Source organism: Sinohyriopsis cumingii, chromosome 17 (assembly GCF_028554795.1).
Source record: "Sinohyriopsis cumingii isolate HCF-2022 chromosome 17, ASM2855479v2, whole genome shotgun sequence".
Lineage (NCBI taxonomy): Eukaryota > Metazoa > Mollusca > Bivalvia > Unionida > Unionidae > Sinohyriopsis > Sinohyriopsis cumingii.
This window is the reverse complement of record NC_142977.1, coordinates 107,568,839-107,593,236: the sequence shown is the minus strand read 5'-3', so window position 1 is coordinate 107,593,236 and position 24,398 is coordinate 107,568,839. Positions and strand designations below refer to the sequence as shown.

Here is a 24,398-nt window from a genome sequence, read left to right as displayed (position 1 = left end):
TTGTATCTGTCTGTTATGCTCCTGAGATGAGTATTAATGTGTACTAGGTATTAAAATTAAAACCTTGATTGTTTTCCAAAACGTTCGAGTATATTTCGCTGTGTGATCAACAATCCTTTCTCTGCTTTCTGTAGCCGCTTCCGAAGGTTAACAAGGAAGATGTTGAAAGAAATTCTAAGACCGCATGCATGAATATTGTGGGTCTAGTGTACATGTTGTTTTAAATCAAATCCATAGGTCTAGCATATTGTTTTCCTTGTCTTTCTTTTGTTAAAGAACAATTTGTTATCTCCGGAATATGAAGGATTCTTGTTTCTTTTCTGAATTTGTTTTATAAATATGTACTATATTCGAATTTGTGATTTGGGGGCTGTAAAAGTTTAGTTGTTTTACAGCCTTGACGCTCAGTAAGTCAACGACGCAATTAGACCAAACTATTTGAGTCTACGAATCATTGTCAAATTAATATTAGACAACAGAAAAGATGAAAATCACTTCGGGTAACATGATACACACTCATGATAACTGATTCAAAAGCAGATTGGATATGACACGCTTATGGCAGCGGACTCGAAAGCAGATTGGGTAAGGTGATAGACACACATGATAACTGACGCAAAAGTAGACTGGGCAACATGCTACATATGATTTTAATGACTGACTCAAAATTAGATTAGGTAACACGATACACACGATTATAATAACTTGCTCAAAAGTAGATTAGGTGACACAATACACGTGATTATAATAACTGACTCAAACGTAGATTGAGTAGCACGATGCACATGATTATAATGTTATGATAACTGACTCAAAAGGAAATTTGGTAAACATGATAAATAATGGTAACTGACTGAAAATAAATTTATTAATTTGCTACACGTAATTGTGATAAATGACTCTAAACATATTGGATAAGATTACAAACATGCTTATGATAACCAGTTCATAAGCAAATTAGGGAACATGATCAACATACTGAAGGCAAAGGACTGACATTTCAGTTAGGTAACATGATATAAAATATTGATTCTAAATCAGACTGGATAGCTCCATCTCTCCTTTCTGTCACCACTTCAGATGGAAATGGTACACAAGGAGGAGCTTATGAAAAACGTCTAAGACATTATACATGGATTGTGTCTGTCTAGTATAATATTGTTTTAAATCAAATCCCCTGGTCTTGCATTGTTTGTTGTTGTCTTTTTATTTCCTTTCTTATATTTCTTATAGGAAGAAAATTTTATATCAGGAATATGATGGATGCTTGTTTCTTTTCATCTATGTATGCAAAGTACCATATTTTGAATATTTGATTTTGGAGCTCTGATACTATGATTGATTTTCAGCCTTGACACTCGAAAAGACAACGATACAATTCAAATAAACTTTCAGAGGCATCAAATCAGTGTCAAACTAATAATGAGGCAACTAAATGGATGAAATATCATATTGGGTAACATGGTAATCACCCAAAAGCAGATTGGATGCGGTGATTAACAAACTTGATAACTGACTCAATAGTAAGTGTGATAAAAAGATAAACAAATTTGATAACTGACTCAATAGTAAGTTGGATAAAATGATAAACAAACGTGAAAACTAACTCAGTAGTAAGTTTGATAAGATGATAAACATGCTTCTGATAGCTGACTAAAAATCAGATTCTATAAGATGATAAATGTACTTCAGGATAACTGTCTCAAAATAAAACTAGAAAATATAACTAAGATGCATATGGTAACTGACTCATAATCAATATGGGAAAACATTCTGAACATTAATGACTCAACATTAGATTGGGTAACATGACGAATATAAAATAATGACACGTGACTCTGACTCAAAATAAGACTAAGTACCATGACAAAAACAAGAAAAACAAGCAAATAATAATAAATTACTCAAAATCATATCGGAAAAGGTTATACAAATAATGAATGATAAATGACTCAAATTCATATTGCGTACCATCATAAATATACGTAAGATAAAATGGATACAAGTCTTCATTTCATCACCAAATACATGATGAAGCGATCGAGTTACATTTCAAATTGAATCAGGATGGATAAATAATAATTTATTATTAGTATTAGTAATCTATACATGTATTCATTTTAATTAGTAGTAGTAATCTATACAAGCATTCATTATTATTATTATTATTTTTATTATTATTATCATTTTTATTATTATTATTATTATTATTATTATTATTTGTAGTAGCTATGGATAATTACTAGTAATCTATACTGGTATTCATTATAATTAGTAGCAGTAATCTAGACAGGTATTCATTATAATTAGTAGTAATGATCTAAACAGGTATTCATTATAATTAGTAGCAGTAATCTATGCAGGTATTCGTTATAATTAGTAGTAGTAATCTATACTGGCATTCATTATAATTAGTAGCAGTAATCTAGACAGGCATTCATTATAATTAGTAGCAGTAATCTATACAAGTATTCATTATAATTAGTAGCAGTAATCTATACTGGTATTCGTTATAATTAATAGTAGTAATCTATACAAGTTTCCATTATAATCAGTAGAAGTAATCTATTCTGGTATTCATTATAATTAGTAGCCAGTAATTTATACAATTATTCATTATAATTAGTAGCAGTAATCTAGACAGGTATTCATTATAATTAGTAGCAGTAATCTATACAAGTATTCATTATAATTAGTTGCAGTAATCTATACTGGCATTCATTATAATTAATAGTAGTAATCTAGACAGGTATTCATTATAATTAGTAGTAATGACCCAAAAAGGTATTCATTACAATTAGTAGCAGTAATCTACGCAGGTATCCGTTATAATTAATAGTAGTAATGTACACTAGCATTCATTATAATTAGTAGCAGTAATCTAGACAGGTATTCATTATAATCAGTAGCAGTAATCTATACAAGTATTCATTATAATTAGTAGCAGTAATCTATACAGGTATTCATTATAATTAGTAGCAGTAATTCATACAATTATTCATTATAATTAGTAGCAGTAACCTATACAAGTATTCATTATAATTAGTAGAAGTAATCTATACTGGTATTCATTATAATTAGTAGCAGTAATTTATACAATTATTCATTATGATTAGTAGCAGTAATGTATACAAGTATTCATTATAATTAGTAGCAGTAATCTATACTGGCATTCATTATAATTAGTAGCAGTAATCTATACAAGTATCCATTATAATTAGTAGCAGTAATCCATACAGGTATTCATTATAATTAGTAGCAGCACTCTATACAGGTATTCGTTATCATTAGTAGCAGTAATCTATAAAGGAATTCAGTATAATTAGTAGTAGTAATCTATACAAGTATTCATTATTATTATTATTATTATTTGTAGTAGCAATCGATACACATATTCATTCTTATAAGTATTAGTAATCTATATAGGTATTCATTATAATTAGTAGCATTAATCTATACAGATATTCATTATAATTATTAGTAGAAATCTATACAGGTATTCATTATACTTAGTAGCAGTAATCTATACAGGTATTGGTTATGATTAGTAGTAGTAATCAATGCAAATATTCTTTATAATCAGTAACAGTAATCTATACAGGTATTCATTATAATTAATAGGAGTAATCTATACAGGTATTCATTATAATTAGTAGTAGTAATCTATTCAAAGTATTCGTTATTATTATTATTTGTTGTAGCAATCGATACACATATTCATTCTTATAATTATTAGTAATCTATTCAGGTATTCATTATAATTAGTAGCAGTAATCTATACAGGTATTCATTATAATTAGTAGCAGTAATCTATACAGGTATTCATTATAATTATTAGTAGTAATCTATACAAGTATTCATTATTATTATTGTTTGTAGTAGGAATAGATACACATTTTCATTCTTATTATTAGTAATCTATACAGGTATTCATTATAATTAGTAGCAGTAATCTATACAGGTCTGCCCGGCTTTCCTTGTTTGTGGATTTTAAGTAGCTGTTTTCGCTTGCTGGTCTATGTGCCCTACTCGGTACTCCTCGTCAATAATATGTGTGATGGTTTTTGCATAGTCTAGTGTTGGATCTTGATCAAGCTTTTGGTAGAACTTAGCATCACTTTGTTGTGTATTTGCTTCAAAACAAGCCAATTAATAAACACCAGTTTCTTTTCTCAAACAATTGTTATCTAAAAACTTCACGCTTGTATTCCTGGAGAAACAGTCATGTAAAATTTTGTAACCTCATCGATGTTTCTGAGCTTTTTTGTTATTGTTTGTCTTGTCTCTGTTTAATGTTTGCCTTTGAAAAAGACTAATTTAGAGTCGAAAGTGCTCAGGATTGTTAGAAACTTCTTTTGTAATATATATATATATATATATATATATATATATATATATATATATATATATATATATATATATATATATATATATATATATATATATACAGAGCTATCAAAGCTATAAAGCCAACAATATCAAAATCCAGTAAAGCATAGTTATTGTTAAACAAACGTATATGGAATCTTGACCTACGTATAGATTGGCAGTTAAAACCATTCCATAATACCTTGGTACCAATAGTACTATATAGGTCGTAGATTTGGACTTTGAAAATTGCAAAGTAATTGACAAGATTCAGAAAGATTTTCTAAGATAGGTTTTAAACGTAAAGAGGACCACCCCTTTATAAATTGTTTATTGAGAAACTGGAAGACAACCACGTACACCTAGAGTGATATTGAACGCCGTCAAATATTTATGGAGACTAATTGAGTAAAAACAGGACATGTACACCAAAGTCATGCATAATATATCAAAGAATACCACGATACTATTCAGTGGTTTCTTATGTAAAATCTGTTTTTGAGAAATGTGGAGTGGGATACATTTGGTACTTGCAATCTTTTTCTGTAAACAATGGCTAATGAACAGCATGAAGAAAAGACTAACTGTAATGGTGCAAAACGTTTGTGGAATAGTCTGTCTGTAGTATAAATTCTGGTACATTCTTTCGTAGCTCATTTTGTTGGGGTCTGAGTGACACGTGCCCATTAAGTGTGATGTTTTGGCTAATATCACTATAGCTTGGCAGATTGTTACAATTATTCTGTTTTGTTTGGGGCATGAAATGATTTTTAATTAGGACCCGTTCGATAACAGTTAGAAAAGACAGAGGGGTGCGAGGTCTCGCGGTAAAGTGTCCAAAGTAACATGTACCAGGAGAGTATTTAAGGAAGTTGTGGTCCATTTCAAATAGATGTCATAACATGGTATTTTCCAGAATAGTCATTAATAAAGGCGGACTATAGAATTTTCTGGCTTCTATGGAACTAATAAGAAAGTTCGACGGTAAAGTAGTAATCCTGGTTCACTAAGCTGCATGAGGGGTGTGTTCCCAGACGGTTTTGGTCAGTCGAAGTTTTTCTGTCGAAGGAGAAGTCTTGACTCCGGGGAATAGAAAGTATTTTTCGTTAAATCTTCCTAAGGGGGCGCGTATCGGAAAGTGAGGGGCACGGAGAGAAAGATTCAATTTCATAGGGTGGTGCGAATCTAGAATCAAGAACAAAGGTTAGTATCGGTTACATACATTGTTATGTTCACTGATGAAACAATAATGTTGAATTTATTCATTTTAAATTCATATTGCAATTTTTCCTTCAGTTCACAAATAATAAACACATCTTTCATGATTCAAGTTGTAAGAATTCGTATAATATTCCTTTATATGAATGAGTTCGGGTTTAGAGGTTTGGTATGTAAAAGAAATCATGTTGTAAGATTTCATGCATTTCTACTGACGCGAATTGTGTGAATATGTAAATTGTCTGTCTTAAATGATTAGTATCATTTATGCTGAGGATTGATTTTCCTATGTCTGGAAAGGTATGTCAAGGAATCGCCAATTAGCAGAGTAACCTGGTTGAGGTTTACTAATTCTTCTGTAATTAAGTTGTGAATTATCTTCAAATGAGAATCGAGTAACGTGTGTCGGCTGATAGGTCAGCTAGTAAATTTAAGGTCACAGTGGGACAATATTTGTATCAGCGAGATCTAATTATGTCATGTCCTCCGTAAAATGATTGTGCAGAAATAATCGGATAGTGAGTTTGTGTATTGGGCTAATGATATCAGCTAGTTTGTTGATTTTTGATAGACGATATCTGACGAGAGGGAGAGAGAAATTGGGAGAGGGGGATAAAATCAAAATGGTATGTCAGGAATATTAATGACTTTGATCAAATATAAGTAACTTTACATGTTTACATTACCTCCGGTTTGTTTGTCATTACGGGTATCCTGTTGTCCACTCGGCTCCACATATTTGTCAAGGATCGATCAATATAAAATAACCCCACCTTTTCAGGGAACACTACGGTAGCCATACCCGTGCTTGTTCTTTCTTTATTTAAGTAAACGTTCACGTTTGAATCTCAGTCGTCTCATTTATTTAATCACTATGATTGAAAAAAGACTCATGAAAGAAGCAATTTAACAGTTTCCAACTAGATTAGACTAGTGACAGAACGTCTTTATACAAGTGGACACAATCGGCAGGGATGTGAGGAGATAACTGCCGTTGTTAGTACACAACTTCTTGTAGTCGTGATTAATTCCCTTGGAAATTTAATTATGTTTATTTGTAAATTATATGTACACTGTATCATTGATATCACTCGTTGTATAATATTTTCATTAAAATGCAATGGTGACACATACATCTACTGAATGTATCCGTCATTGTTGGAAACTAAAATTATGTCAGTCGTTTAAATTTGTTCCAGCCATCTAATAACTGATTATTAAAACGAATATCATAGTTCTAGAGATAGTGCGAACCAATTCTCATTGTTGGATATTCTTGAGTTTTTCCTTTAAAGCTTGGAACGTTTGTGGCATTGTGTAACAGGTATTCGATACGGTACTGGTGACACAGAATAACGAATAAAGCAGGTCCTGTAAATCCAGCCATTAAAAGCTTTTAGGATTCACGTGGAAAATTTTTTTTTATTAGAAATTTAATTCTTCAAGCTTACTTTTTTGTCGTTAGGGATTTATATGGCACATACTTATTGATTACTGAAATGTATCCGAGAGAGAGAGAGAGAGAGAGAGAGAGTTGCTGTACGATTTTTCAGCACAAGATAGATATAGATGGCGGCCAGTATAAATGGTGGAAAACGAACGCGGGACAACCCCGGAAAGAACCAACGAATCATGAGAAGCTACTGGCAAGCTTTCTCACTTTACCACACTGGCCGAACCTGAGACTCGAACCCACGCAGACAGAGGTGAAATGGCAATGATCCGTAACGGTGAGCTCTTTAGACCACTAGGCCACTCGGAGAGAGAGAGAGAGAGAGAGAGAGGAACAAAAATGAAATAATCGTAAATATTGAATTACAAGTTTAAAAAACATATGTAAGGTCATATATATATATATATATATATATATATATATATATATATATATATATATATATATATATATATATATATCCCAAATGGAAATGAAAATAGTTCCAAAAATTGATAATGCCAATGTCGTGATTAGTGGTATAGTGATCGTGAGGATATCATTTTTTCCAAACTTCTTACATTTGAGTGTCTCATTATGAACTATATAATAAAATTGCATTGTTTAAAAAGTAGACACATTTTTGGGGACAAGTAAATAATTTTGACTAAGCGGAAAATTTATTTTAGAATGTATACTGTTCCTGAATAAATGTGCTTTCTAGGAGTAGTTAAATTTTTTAAAGTCTTTAGGACATAAATATATTTCCATACAGGGCAAATACTATCTTTGTAAAAACTGCGAATAGAGGACATTTTTAATGTGTGTTCACAAAATATCGAAATTGTCCGTTTGTTTTTAAACTGGAAAATTTAATTCTTATTTTACGTTTTATTTATTTTCTTGGATATATTTTCCTATCTCGTTAGGTATGTTAGGTATGCACAACGTTCAATCTTTTCCATTAAAAATAAACTTTGACTTCTACGTATTACTTATTAAGTGAGAATCCATGTTAAAGACGAATTCTAGGATCAAGCATAATAACCCTAAACTATACAGTAAAGCAAGCAATAATAAACACTGACATTGAGAAAAGAAATGCAAAATTAATACATACTACATTGACAATGTATGTACATCTGGAAGTTCAGTAATCAAGGAACGAGAAACGTTGACATCGAGAAAAGATTGAAAAATATTTGACAACATGATTCAGCAAATAGTAATGATTGAAAACAAAAAAAAAAGAAGTAACATAAATGCTTTTGCCATCCATGATATATGAAACGACGTACTCTCAGAAGCCTGTTATTCTGCTGTGGGATCAGTACGGTACTATCGCTGTAAATAGTTTATATATCGCCTAAGTGGAAAAGATACACGAATTTTTTTTCTTCAAATTCGATTCGATTTATATTTTAGAATCAACATATAATTGATAGGCATCAGTGATTTAAAAGTTCCTATACTCAACGGAAGTTATGCAAATACATATTTTCTCTGATTAAAGTCAAAATTGTCGTCCTGGCTCCGAATGTTTGTCAAATGTATGCTAGCGAGCGGTTGACCTTACAGCTCCTTTTCACAAATAAAGGGAATACGATCATCACAAATTTTATCGTTCCATTTCATACGTCTCTCGGCTGGGAACAAGACGTTGTAGATCATCATGCAATTTTCTCTGGTGTTACCATTCGGTTCTGCAGTACTCCATCCATTATAACGAAGCTTCTCCGGTTGGCCGTTTGTTCGAAACCATTCAAATGTTCCTTCGATAAAGAGGTCTGTGCCATCTATCCAGAAGTACGGATAAAGCTGTGCTTCTGAATATATATATATATATATATATATATATATATATATATATATATATATATATATATATATGCGCTCTCGCTACATAACACTACATAAAATGATTTACCAACCAGATTTCGTAGTATAGGAATTATACTGCAGGCATTTATGACCGAATTGATGCATAAAAAAGAAGTTGCACGGCTTAAAAGAACACGAACAATGCGTTCAATTGTCATTACTTGTAATACATTCGATATCATCTCCAAATATAATAAACTTAAGCTAGTAAGTACTCTTGTCTTCAGCTTAATGTCCGGTCTGTGTAGGGAACAAAATCCATATTTACCCGATGCTACGCAAAATTGGATATTGAGTAGTCACTTGAAAGGTTTTACTTGTTGCAATGTCTCTAACAGTTTCCAGGTATGAAACTATCATGAAACTTACATGTACACCAAGACAATCTCATTTAATGTAATAAGCCGTGCTTCGATAAACGATTTGTTTTTCCTTAATCGCACAATAATTGACAGTAGTAATACGCCCATGGGGTAGCAGCAACAGTTGTCGTCAAGCTGCATTAGGCGTCAATACGTGTCATCGTGGAATTAAAAAAATAAACTTTCAACTGTTATCATTATATATATATATATATATATATATATATATATATATATATATATATATATATATATATATATACTGCTATCAGTACTCACGCGATCTCCGAATGACATTGGCAATAACTTTTTCTTCATTTAGATCATCCATCTTAAGGAGATCGGCGTCAAGCAGGTGACAAATTAACTGAAATGCAACAAAAGTAATAAAGTAGATGAAATGTAACAAACAAAAGGGCTACAATGCAAAATGTTACAAAGCAGCTGAAATGCAAAAAAAAGAGAACATAAATAAATGCTAAAAATTAGTTGACATGTTCTAAGAGACAAGTCAGCTAATATGTGGCAAGAAAAAGTCAGTTGAAATGCAGAAATCGACACATCATCTAAAACGCAAAGCGTGGTTAATCAGCTAGAATTCAAAAAGAAGTGAGAGACCAGCTTAAATTCAGCAAGTGCAAGCATGAAATCAGCTGAAATGTGAAAACAAGCGACACCTTATAAACAAGAATGTCACAAGTGACAAATCATTTTAAATGTAATAAGTGACAAGACAACCGATATGGAATAACAAGCAACAAGTCAGGTGGAAGGTAAGAAGTGTCACGTCGGCTGAAATTCAGAAGTTATAAATAAGAATGGCGAAAGTGACAGGCCATTTTAAATCAATAAGTGAGCTGATAAGGAACAACAAGCTACAAGTCAGGTGAAATGCCGTAAGTGACAAGTCATTTTAAATGCGGCAAGTGACACGACAGCTTTCTGTTTGTTTTACACTGCAACATCAGGTGTCACATTTGTTGTTTTGCTATTAACGATTCAGCAACTGATATAGCATTAGCATTTGCATAGCCTCTGAATGTTTTTCTTTTTTCTTGAGGAGAAAATGCTCTTCTCTCTGAATAATGGTAACCGTTAATTCTAACTGTTGTTGCAAAGGTCAGTTTTTATTTTCTGCTTTTACCTAGCACCTGTGTCCCAGTAAACAGTTTCCACTTTAGTCACTGCAGACGCTGTTCTAACATCTTATTGTGACCTTTCTTAATATATAATTGCCTTTCTTTTTGGATTCTTCTTGGTAATATAATGTTTTTACCTAAATTAATTGCTATTGCGTTTCATCTAATTTTAAATAGTGTTTGACAATTTAGTATTTAAGATGTTTTTTTTTTATAAGAATCGCTTGTACATTGTAATTCGTAAATTAGTCAGCATTTATCTTTTCATTTTGTCTAGAGAACTTTGCAGATTCATGTTTAAAAAATCTAATGCAAATTTAATTAATTTTTCACTGCCACCTAAAGCTAGTAAGGTGTCCGCAGCATATATGTAATATTCAATGGTCTCTGTTGCATACCTTAATATCCTTAATATTTGGAAACATATGATGCTATGGGTCAAACATATAATGAAACTATATGGAGAGAGGGAATCACCCCGTCTTCGTCCTCTTTGTCCCTCTTGTTTACAGTGAGTTCGGTGCAGCGATAGTAGGGTTTTTTGCTAAAGCACTCATCGATAACATGGTTTAAAATAAAGTTTTTAAATCGGATGAGATAGTGACCTCTGCGATAACTATGTTAAACAGAAGCGATGATTAGTAGTAAGTTAGTAAGGCAAATATTATACTTCACAAATTAAAGTTAGCCATGAAGCATTTAATTAATAGTTAACAAGTACTACAGCTAAGAGGAAACAGCAGGTGCAAAGAGGAAGAAGTCTCCAACACAATGAGTCAACAAGCTGAAGTGTTTTACAAAAATTGTAAAAGGAAAATACAACTTAGAGACTTTGTAGAACTTTACAACAAACAGGAATTAAAAACGGTAATGAATATAGAACTTATACAGAGGGACCTTAATATTAGGATTTATGAATCTTTCAGAAAGAAACGGAAATTTACTTGTTTCTATACTAGGACAACCTAAAAAAAATATGTTTTACCAATACAACTGATAAAAGATATGGCATACTATCTACTTTATTAGAAAACACATACTTTTTTATTGGTTATTACAATATTTCATTGAAATGAAAGCATCATATTTCACTTCAACATCAACAGGAATGAAACAAAAATATTTTTTATTTCACATGATTTATATATCCTTCAAACACACATAAACATATTCAAAGGAGGCATAACAGTAAATAACAAAACAATGAAGAAATAATTTATATCAGGTGCTCGAAAAAAACAAGAATTAAAAAACTTTCTATTTAACACATCTAATGTACATAACCAGACACAACTATAAATTGCAGTTATGGATCAAAACGTTCCACATTTCTATCATAATATCAAGACCAAACCACACAAATGTTATCTCCCCTGATTGCTATAGCCTCTACCTGTTGAGAATGTCTTTCATAGTGACTTTATTTCATACAATATTAATGATCATTACAAGAAATTGGAAAGAAGTAGGCATAAAGAAAATAAATATCAGTAAATAATCTGGTGAAGGAAAAGTGATTGACTTTCATGCTATGTCTTTAACATACTTTTAAACGTTAAGTAAATGTGAGACACATTATTAATCTGCCCCAGCGACAAAGGCTTTAATACAGTGGCTGAAAAAGCGGATGAAACAGCAATTATCAAGGAAACAACAAAGAAAGATTTTAAAATAAATAACAGACATATTATTGGTTGAAGTGGTCGAGAAAACTCAGCAACTTTAAACACTGCAAAATATAAGAGAAAGAGCAGGATTATTTATAATCAGTAAAAGGATAAAACCAGAATTAGATGAATTACATTAAATTATGACATGGAATCGCAATTTCAGCAAATTTTTGAATGGTTGAATAAAAATTGCGGTTGTTAACACTGTTACATTGATACAGTTGTAAAGTAAGAATCATTTAACTGATGAAACACAACCACTAGAGGACAACATATTTAAAGTGATTATGAACATTGTGTGACGTGTGTCATGAGAACGATTTACTATTATCCATCATTGGTTTAAACGATTGCAAAATGTTAAATGATTAGACATTACCAACTTTAAGGGAGAAATTATATTTGGAAGATAATAATTGAAGACAGACATGAACGAAGATGCTGATGGAGAAGTGGTTAGAAATATCTTACAGCGAAAACAGATGCATTTAAACTCAGATAAATAAATGGATTATTGCACTATGTTGCAGTGTTCGAACAGTTAACATCGAAATAAACAAAAATTAGAAATATTCAAACATGGAAGATATATTTGCGGAACACTTTGTTGTGTTCGTGTATCCACACACCATTCGCACTCGCTATTATCGGACGAAAATGCAGTATAATACAATAATTTGAACCCCGAGGACGAAGAATCAAACAATGAGGAGGAAGCCGTAGATAGTTAATCTGTAGATGTAATCATGAAAAAAATATAGAAGAGACGTCAGTTTAAGGGCAGTGGGTGATTTTATCAGGAAGAATTGCGTTTGACGAAACAATTGTATTTCCAGCCAGAACCAGAATCCCACATATAACGACTGTTAAACATGAGAGAAATGCTAAAGGATGAGAATATAACAGTCCTGATCTCATAGCTGATCGAGATACTAAATGGCAATGAAGAGACTGGAAGGGATATATTGCCCAGTTCTTCAAGCCCCTGCGAGCCATACGTTCTTGTACTTATCGATTTGATGTAATCTTTTCTATATTAACACAATGCATCATAATACATTACATCCAATATCCAGATATTATTCACAATGAAGGATCATAAAACTGTTTAATTATTCTCAGGCAAATGTTACTTGATAGAAAAAGTTTTAAATTATTATTCTACACTTTCATGCAAACTTTTGTAAAGTTTATTGGTTTCATATTTCTCAACGCTTAAAAGAAAATAGGTACGTATGAAAGGTGACATTAGTTTGTCATTCGCTCTTTGTGTGTGTGTGTGTATGTGTGTGTGTGCGCGCGTGTAGTGGACCTCAGTGTATCTGATTAGTTGCTGACGTACAATATAGTGTTTGTTAAGAAAGCCTTGGATTAGTAGGAGTTCCCAATCAATACAACGAAAATCCAATGAAAGACGAGCGAGATCGACAAACGTCTAAACGTGATGCAGAGTGCATGACTAAGTAGACATCATCAAGGGTACATGTTGAAAAATGTGACATGTGAGGAGATTGTCAGGCCCTGATATTAGGACATCGTATGTCTAAGACTCAAAGAGAACTGAGGAACTTCATGTTATTCTATGGCATACTTTCACAGCAAGACTATGTTATAATAATGCAATATACGTTTGTCATCACCGTATATGTATTGCTATTATTTGTGTTATGTATATCTATATTTTGTGTAATCTGTGGTACATGACTGTATGCATACTGTGTGTAGTTTTTGTAGTGATCATCTATAAACAAGATAATATATAGCTAACATTTTATCCATGGGTATAAATTCTATTTTAAAGATTTTAAGCTATAAACAGGTGTTTACAAGTTAAATTCAACCTATATATTGAACCTGTCGACAAGTTTAGAATAATTCACCACTGGATAGTGAGGTCGGATGGGTTTATAGGAGAATTGAGTTTTATCCCATTGGATTGGTCAGTAAGGTAAGCTTTTTTACGACATTGGGTATTGTGCAAATTTCACGTGGTGAGTGGGAAAAAATGCGTTTTGTGGCTATATAGGTGTATTTGAGGGGGTAGAGCTGGACAATCATTCTTGTTCGTGTTCTGCAAACATCTGTCTGCAGATGTGTGTAATATTGTTTTATATTTAATTTGAGAGGAAAGATATTTTAGGATTATTTATTGGAATTACAAAAAAAAAACTACAAAGTGCTCACTCTACTAAAATCTTCTTCTGGGACTATTGTGAATTTATTTAAAGCAGTTCTGGACAATGCCATTGTGATACACCAGGACTGTTTACTATGCAGTACATTTGAGGGTCTGGAATTCATTCGGAACGTTCGATTCTTTTGGACTTGTGAAGAACTTTCTTGGATTATTTTGGATTTAATTAATATTGCTATATGTTCCTGTTAACTTTTCATGTTATAACCTTGATAATTAAATTATTTTTTAAGTTGAAAAAGATTGTTGGATTTGCTTCTTTCTGTAACTTAATTTAAGACAATAGAGTCATAACAATTTGATTGTTTAATTCGAAAATAATAAAATCGAGCTTCACATAAGAGTATGTCCGAACTCCAATATAATATGCATTGCCCGACATAAGACATATAAAATATACGTGCGGATAATAAGGATAATGAAAGCTAATATTTAACAAAGATAACTAAAATGTTCACTATTAAATAACTAAAATTCCTTTTACGCCATGAAATAAGTTTGAATGAGAATTATTTGTGTAACTATTTCAAATATTTCGTTACAGTTTTTGCAACGGAACCTTACCGTCATTACATTGCAATGTGAAAGCAATACGGATTCCCTCTCAAGCCTGTAGATAAAGTGAAATGCCACACTAAGGTGCTAAAATGTACTTAATTATGGTTTTAAAGCTTTTTAATATCATGATATGCAGAAAGGTAAATATCCTAAGCTTATGTCATAAAGCCAGTTTTCCTGAGAATCTGCTCATATCCTCAGTTTACCCGCATGACCAATATGGTACTACTCATGATTTAGTTTAATACAGCTGTATAAAATGATACTAATTCCTCCTCTTATTCGAAGCTAAAACAACCCATCGTGGCTCTGATTCTATTCCTATTAACTTTAACTTGCAGCAAGAGCTAATCCTACGAGCTTATCCTGGTTCACTATAGTAATCAACTGAATCTGGTTTGTCAGTTTCAGAGCAAATATTATTAAGTTACTGAAAAAAATGTCACTTATCATAAAGTATCTTTTTTAAGGCAAAAGTTAAATTATATATATATATATATATATATATATATATATATATATATATATATATATATATATATATATATATATATATATAATTGATCACAATCTCTTGATTTATTGTCTGTTTTCCACATGCAATTTCTCTCTCACAAATATGACATTATTTGGTCGAATTAAAATTTATTTTTTATCGTCCATGGGGAAACTTGTTTCAGCAGCGCTTGTGATTTTAATTTATTCATACACTAGCAGCCCCATTTCTTGTAAATATTCATAAAAGATTTCAATGCAAGTTTTCACAGTCTTTGTTTACTGCCTGAAAATAGATGCAAAATATGGAATATATCATGCTGTCTGTCTATGAACGGCTACTTTGTTGGGTAATACTTTTAATATCACTGGAACTTTAAAAATGGAACCTTTATCTTATGTCGGCAGTTTATCAATCTCTTGCATCAAAACCATTATTAAAGTTAAATCAGCTGACGTGATTATACAGCCTATTATGCTCTTTACATCCTTTTTACCTGTACCTTTTATTCTATAATAACAGTTTTAGTAGGTCATGTAATGCTCCTGTTTCTGAAGGTAATATTTGTTTAAGTTTCAAAGATAAATCTAATTTAATATTTATCAAACCAAAACCTCTTATTGTTCTATTGGTCATCGCTTTTAAGTGGTGTTATACTTCACTGAAAATTAAAATGAATCTTCATTGTTTCGTCAGCAAATATCTATTAATTGAATCACCTTTTAAACGAATCGTGAAGTCTGGTCGCAATTTTTCTTTTTCTTCATGTTGTTGAATAATGTTTAAAAGAATGTCTTTTCTATGTGATACACGTGTCCATGGTTGATCTCCTTTCCTCTTTAAGTTTCCGGTATTGATGCATAGTGTATTAATTTATTTTACTATTTATTAAATCGAATAACTATTTAAAAAGTTACATTTTCTGTAAGCATAAAATCAATCATTATTATAACCTTTCCACATTCATATTTAATTTTCATTTGTAATACTATTTTCTCTACTTTGATACCATTTTTATTTCATAAGCTTTATACACCATTTACATCGCTGTTATTTTGTATTTCCTTTTTCTGTCGGCTCAACTGGTTTGTCTCTGTTACACTTGCAGCCTATAATAAATACTATTTTATGTTACTTGTCTTTTATACATTATGTTAACATTTAACATTGGAATTGACTTCTATAATCATTATAGCATAAATATTCATTTATTGAATATATTTTCTTAATATTTATTACTTTTGCCCCAAATCTATCATTGTCAGTTAACAAACGTCTTAAAAAGAAGCATTTTCTCATTAATTGTGATGATTGAAATTTGAATATTATTCATGATTTTGATTCAGTATTTGCAACACCAAAAGATTAATTTTAAACAAAAATTTTAATCGTACAAAATATCTAAATACGTATTTTGTATAATTTACTCCAATTTATTTTGAGGATCTTCGTTATAATTTAGTGGTACCAATTTATTTTGAGGATCTTCGTTACAATTTAGTGGTACCAATTTATTTTGAGGATCTTCGTTATAATTTAGTGGTACCAATTTATTTTGAGGATCTTCGTTATAATTTAGTGGTACCAATTTATTTCGAGGATCTTCGTTATAATTTAGTGGTACCAATTTATTTTGAGGATCTTCGTTATAATTTAGTGGTAACAATTTATTTTGAGGATCTTCGTTATAATTTAGTGGTACCAATTTATTTCGAGGATCTTCGTTATAATTTAGTGGTACCAATTTATTTTGAGGATCTTCGTTATAATTTAGTGGTAACAATTTATTTTGAGGATCTTCGTTATAATTTAGTGGTACCAATTTATTTCGAGGATCTTCGTTATAATTTAGTGATACCAATTATTTTGAGGATCTTCGTTATAATTTAGTGGTACCAATTTATTTCGAGGATCTTCGTTATAATTTAGTGGTACCAATTTATTTTGAGGATCTTCGTTATAATTTAGTGGTACCAATTTATTTTGAGGATCTTCGTTATAATTTAGTGGTACCAATTTATTTTATCTTCAATATTCAACCTTTATTATAAGGACACAAAGTTCACCTGGTTTCCAATTACAGCAAGAATCATCGCATTCTATCTGTTTCACCAAGACATATTTAGGCGTTCATGTTTTTAGTCCTTAAACTCTTTTAAATCTTAAACAGGTCGTATTCTGAGACACTGACAACTTCCTTCAAGAGCATCTCCATTTCAATCTTCTAACTTGCATAACACCCGTTTTACTTTAATAAAATGTCTCTTGTAAAATTCGATTGGCACTCCTCATTGAGATTTTTATTTTGAAATCCTAACCATTTAACATTTTTTATATTTTAGTGCCACAAAAGTATTAATTCATCGATAATCAACAAAACTGAAAAAGACTTTAGCTTCCATTTTTTTCTTTGCTTCTTTGAACTGGGATCATGTCTTTGGATTCATAATAAGAGTTATTATATTCGTCAACCAGCTTAGACAATACATTACCCATTGTTTAGTCTCGCTTTGTGTAAAGTAATGTTACATTCATTCTTTAATGTTCATTAAACTGTTCAAGAATAGAATTTTTTCTTTTCAGAGAAAGAAGACATTATTCAACGTTTAACTTTTTCCGCCATCTCCAATTATGTCCCTATTAAAACTGTGACTTTGTTGACTTTCTCTCTTTGAAGACACCTTTAATTGCTAGATATATAGCATTTACACACCGGTTTGTCGGAGGATGCATATTTTGAGAAACTATCTATCACAGTCAACGTTTATGCTTGTAAATAGACTATATATCCCGTTGAGAATTAATGTCATTTACATCAATCATTTGCATGGAAATATTTTAAATGATTGTTTGTGTGTTAAGGATGTAGATTACATAGTGACACATCTTTTCAATTCCATGTGCTTGTTCTTCTTCTTGTCTTAATTTTGTTCCCTCAATTGATTTGATTTTCTACTAAGCAAAACTCTCTCAAGTACTAATTGTCCCTTATCCTGTACCTGTCCTATGAACTTCTGAAGATTGCATCCATCGATCGATGAAGAGAGAGAACACCGAAAGGATCAAACGCCAGTTTACCAATTGAATTATACTTGTATATGCTTGTGGAAGCAAATGGTCATTCGGAAAAATAGTACAAATATCTAAGATTCTGCTCCTCTGTCATTTATTTCAATATTTTAAATGAGCTCAGTGGAAAAGCAGCAATGATCTTTTTAAAAAAACTATAGGTTTTGAAACAGCTATAATTTTCTATGATCTATTTACAGCTGTATTTGCTATGATCTATTTACAGCTGTATTTGCTATGATCGATTTACAGCTGTATTTGCTATGATCAGTAATATTGTGAATCATGGACAACTTATTACTTTATCGAAATGCCTATACAGTGACTGACCAACAAGGCAGACGGAATTTACAATCAATAGGATTTAAGACTACTCAGATATATATATATATATATATATATATATATATATATATATATATATATATATATATATATATATATATATATGAATGAAGTAGTTTCAGATCATTTGAATGGGCACACTTTGGGATCAACATTGAATCATTCATTAGTCCAAACAAAAGTTTATCTTTTTGTTACGACCAGATGGTCCTACACTAAGTAACAGACAGAAGCAAAGTCAACAAGATTAGTACAGTTCAACAAATAATTTATTTCTCTAGAGTACAAAATGGAAACTCAAAAGACACTTACAGTATTGTGAATTAAATCCCAAATAATCCTAAATATTATCTCACACGACCAAACGTAAAAAATGTTTTGAATGAATTCCAAAAATCTTGGATGTGATGGTTTACCAATAGTCTTTAATGTGATGGTGCAAAATAGTCACGATGGATCACAATGATATAATACATAAAATCTTTGAATGAATTCACAGTAATCCCTAAGCAGTGTTTAAGTCCAAACAGTCAGTGAGCGCTTTGTAATTCCAATTAATAATTTAAATAAACGATTCCCCTCAAATTATATCTGAACACAATGGAAACCTCTGATTAGAGATTAATAAAGACTAATATGAAACAGGACTGAATAACTTTTTTCCAAAGCCTCTTGTTATAAAAACTGTTACCCGACCTATGACGCAACATAATATTCTGAAAAACTGATCATTCTACTGGAAAAATTCACTAATCTGTTAACAAGGTCAGGCCTTCAGCTTTAATTGTAGTAAACATCTCGTTTACCACTTATAATCGTGACGAGAATGAGATAGAAAATACTGACAATAGTCAGGTAGGCAAAACCTCTACCCTTAATAGTGGACAAAGGTGAAGAACACACAGAAAATTAAATGTACATAACATTATGAGAAAAATAAAATAAAATAAAAGGCTTTATGATATTAACTGCTAAAGATTAAGTTATAATGGACCATTGTGCTGCTCTGATATTATCTCCCCGAGACGATCTGCCAAACGTAGAATAATCAGTTATGCTCTTATTCCGTTTAACTTAGTGCAATTTATAATTCCCCGCTATCTTCCACTAGGGTTAGTCATATTTAACATAAACCACTAGCAATTGGGATGTTACTTTCTTGCATTATTTCTTTATCCACACTCCACAATCACTTTATGAACACGTAAATCGGACGGAATTTGAGGCCTTTTTCTGGTATGCCTTTCTTATCTTTTGTAAGACACTTTTACTTAAGACTTCCTGGTTCGTGTATTATGTATGCATGGCACAAAACCGTAGAAAGTAAATTTGCAACATACTTTTCATGCATGGTTTTCTTTTTTATATTTTGTTTATTGGAATGCTTTAAATTATGTGCGCACATTTTAATCCTAGGAAGACTATTATTATTTCGATCTGACAAATGAAATGCTGTAGACAATTAAAAAAATGTAAAAGAAGCCTTGCATTAAAAGCTTTTAAATGAGTTGTTTCTTTATTTGTACTATCACCCAAAGCCATGACATTATTTAATTTGTGTATCTCAGTTTACAATTTAAAGATCTCAGTCGGCAACCTGTATACATGATGTTGCTATAGATAAATATTATAATGAATTTGACATATGATATGCGTAAATAATAAAATCAATACAGATCGCACATTTGTGGATATTTTTAAGCTCTTAAAGCGAAGAAAATTAATCGCCTTTCCAAAAAATTTAATTACATTTCACTGTGTATAGCATACAAACAACTATAATATGAATTTAAGTACGCATATTATTTATCACGGATACATACAAAACACATTCCACCTTAGCGTTGAGAAGTTCCAAGAAATATTATTCATCCCATAATTGCGTAAGCTATCCACTGTACGTCAAAACACTAACAAAAATACATTAGAAAAATGTCAAAGGTGTACAGCCCGATAGAGCATCCTCTTCATACGATCCAGATACGGATATTACCTCTATTCCCCAGATACGGATATTCCCTCGGATGCGGGAGGTCAAGGGTTTGAACCCCGGCTGAGTCATACTAAAGACTTTTAAAACATGGTACTAACAGCTGAATCGCTTGGCACTAAGCATGAAGAGATTAGTGTTAGGGCTGGTTTGTCTGGTGTCACAATAATGTGGGACATGACGCAACATGTCTGCGAGATGATGCCCCAGTGCTAGACATCACTATACCAATAGTTTTATATAAGTCATTTGGGTTAATGACATTTAATTTTTAATTCTTCTATTTTGTGGCTGGCCCGTTCTATAGGAAGAGTACATGTGTACATGTACGTACTTTCTCCATTCATAAATCAAGGTAAAAAAAAATTGCTAAGTTCACGTCAATAACTAATTCCGTCAAGGTCGGCCACAAAACAGTTTTGTAAGAGTTACGAGAGGATTCAGATTTATTTATACTGTGACTGTTGAAATTGCAGAGCGTAGATCCATTTGTTCTAAACAGATAGTACCTAGCTGGATTATAGTGAAACATTCATGGACATGGATATATAATAATTTCGTTGGAATACCGCAAAATATTCAAGGACCTTTGTAATATTTTACTTTCATTGGTTTTACCTTGAAGTAAAATCTTTAGGATATTATAATAATAATACTATGTGGTGCTAGCACATAGGCACATTATAACTTTCATTCGGAATACCTTTGGATCGTTTCCGAATTGCTGTGAAATAAAGGAATTCCTACCATACTGTTATTTTTTAAAATATTTTTTAGCTGTGTTTGGTTTTATATTTTAGGTAAATAAATTTATGTTTTGGAAAGGTGAATGTTTATTGGGTTTTACCTTTTCTTGTTACACAGTTTAAGCCCCTAGAACGTAACAATATGCTGTCATAATATTTGTTGTGCGTATCCACATTTGAAATCACAGCATGCATAAGTATTTTGTTATAGGTTTTAGCGGAATTTTTAACACATTATTGGTTGTATGATGCCGAGGAAATTCGAGCTAAGTGCCTTCCCAATGTCATACAGAAGCAACCGATCCGGGTGGGTGTTAAACCAGGGACCGCTGGAATAAGTAGTCAGATACTCTACCAAGTGAGCTATCAAGATTTTATTTTTCTTCTACTCTATATTTAACAAACTTGATCTGTTTCAAAATTTAATATATCATGGTGGCCTTAAAAGATATTAATTTTATGATCTAAGAACTTTAAATCACAAAATGAATTCACAGCGTTCAATGTTCACCTTAACGTGACGATAATTCTGCTAAAAAGCAGCATAAATATAATATCATTTTCAAGTATTAAAATATGTAAGGTGGACATACACATACAGCGTAAATACAAATTTTGTGTGACTTTTGTTATTTACCTTAGCATTAAGCCAAGTTGTCTCGATGGGAACTGCAAAGTAACAACTGTTTCCATGTTTCTCGAACATAGGAGAACAAGTCCTTTTCTTACTCGCCGCAGCTAAAACAAATAGAAAAAAATAAAATATTCTTAACATAATCTTTATTAACATTTGGATAGTTTCAGTTGGGAAACTTGAGTAAACCTAACGTACTTTCTCTTCTTCATTTTTCTATGTATGTGCTGTTGTTGCTGTTGCTGCAAAGGAAGTGTTCATATCCAAAGTTATGCCATACAAATTTTACATTTGCTGAACAGTGGCCTTTTAGAACAAGCATTAGATTCTCCTGTTAACTATATCTGTTAACATTTACAGTCTCTTGAAATAGTAGTTTGAATATACTCAGAATCCAAGGTCAAATTTTGTACTTAAATATACTAAGTCTAATACTGTTTCAAGTTTAAACGAATTGAAGTAGTGTGATTATAAACTATAAAAAGCTGGTGTACTCTGCTTTGTGTGTTTGCATTTTGTTTTTCTTGTGATTTTTTCTATTATAGGGTTTGTTTCTTTGTTTGGTTGGTTGGTTAGTTGGTTGGTTGGTCTTGTTTGGTTTAGTTTTGTATAAGTGAGGAAGAAAAAGCACCACAATATTAACATTATGATCATTTGCGAGAACGCTATAGACATATCATTATTGCTCTTCACCAAATTACAAGGTGTTGGGACACGTGACTTAAGACAATGTTAAGTTTAACGAAGTAATGCATTTTGCTATATACCTTCAATCAGTTCACGCACATTGTCTTCTACAGATTTTTGCTTGGACTCAAATTTCTCCTGCATTTTTGTCACCGATATCCTGTTTTCTTCTTTTAGTGCAGCAATCATTCTAACAACGTCTGTCAGATTTCTCTCTACAATGCGTAGTTTAGCATCGACGGAAGAATTATGTTCCTGAAACAAATCATGGAATTAATACTTGTATAATATTTAATTAACCTTGACCGATCTATCTTTTATTATTCGCACACATATGAAGCAAACAGTTACCGACTCAGCTGTCTGTGTTGGCATGTGTTTTGTTCACGTTCTCTTATTTGTTATATATTTATTTATTTTTACTCTGTTTGTCGATCTTTTGAAGACATCACTTCATTCTAAATTATCCAAACGTCTTCCTGTCACATCCTCGGGCCAGTTTGTCCCTATATCTGTCGATCAGTCTATCGACCTACGCTTCACTCTTTTAATTTGTTTTTGTTTATACTTTTATACATATATGTATACGAATGTACATGAGAATGACAGACCGAAGAAAGCATCAAAACACATAATACCAGCGAATGAACGTACCTGTAAAGACAGCAAGATCCAATCCAAGTCATTTGTTAGCTGGACGCGTGCTCTCTTTTCGGCTCTAAAACCCTTACTGACAGACATTAAGTGCGTCTGTAAGGTCAACTCGGACGATGTCAGATGATCTGACACTGAACTACCTTTAGCTGCGTTCACATAGACAGGTTCGGTATGTTTAGCGTTCGGGTCGTTTTTCATCGTGTTTAAGAACCTTTCTTTCAGGTCGAAAACAGAAGAATTGATGCGGTTAATAATTTCAAACATCATTGTCATCTCCGTCCGGAAAACTTCAAAGTTTGCATTTACATTTCTTTCGATATTATTCAGTCGTTTGGTAAGATGAATGTAAGGATCATCTAATGCTGCAACAGCCTCACAGACAAGCATAACGGCGACATAACAGCGTGTTAGATGCCCCATATTTGCTAACGACTCTGCTGGTATGGCATTTGCACATGTATTTTCAATTCCCATTTTAAGTAAACAGTCACTTGTCTGGAACTCTTGCTGAGTGAAGACACGTGTTGCCGTTGCTTGAAATACAACGCATTCATGTAAAATGTGTTTACTCTCAGCTGGATAGTCCCGATTGCTCAGTAAGAATAAAATATGAAACAAATCTTAAACTTCAATATCGCACAAACAAATATTTATAGAAGATGAAAAGTCGAATAAGGACAACATGCACTCTAGGAAATTTACAAAGACATCCATGACAGCGTATTGCAATATGACTGTTTGTTTATCCACCTCAAAAGTTATTATAATCAATTACATATCTTCATACTGTTGAACAAAATTAAAAGATTCTCACTTTGATTTCCTGATTTTATATATATATATATATATATATATATATATATATATATATATATATATATATATATATATATATATATATATATATATATATATAAAATGTATGCATGTGTGTGTGTGTGTGTGTGCTTGG

At 31.7% G+C, this 24,398-nt stretch overlaps 1 protein-coding gene across 1 annotated transcript; it reads right to left on the bottom strand.

Annotated features, from left to right (window-relative positions):
* Positions 1 to 8,112: 8,112 nt before the first annotated feature.
* Positions 8,113 to 24,249, bottom strand: LOC149779633 (uncharacterized). Its single transcript, XM_089940431.1, has 5 exons — positions 23,444 to 24,249; positions 22,870 to 23,044; positions 22,106 to 22,206; positions 9,541 to 9,628; positions 8,113 to 8,844 (listed from the first exon to the last, which is right to left on the bottom strand). Exons 1-5 carry the CDS (start codon positions 23,918 to 23,920, stop codon positions 8,591 to 8,593), a joined length of 1,095 nt encoding a protein of 364 aa, XP_089796557.1. The 5' UTR covers positions 23,921 to 24,249; the 3' UTR covers positions 8,113 to 8,590.
* Between the last annotated feature and the right edge of the window lie 149 nt (positions 24,250 to 24,398).

Coding starts and splice junctions, on each gene's coding strand:
- LOC149779633 (XM_089940431.1), bottom strand. CDS start 23,920: ATGGGAATTGAAAATACATGTGCAAATGCCATACCAGCAGAGTCGTTA. Junction 23,045..23,443: donor GGATCTTGCTGTCTTTACAG/GTACGTTCATTC, acceptor GATTTGTTTCAG/GAACATAATTCTTCCGTCGA. Junction 8,845..9,540: donor CAATGTCATTCGGAGATCGC/GTGAGTACTGAT, acceptor ATATATATTCAG/AAGCACAGCTTTATCCGTAC.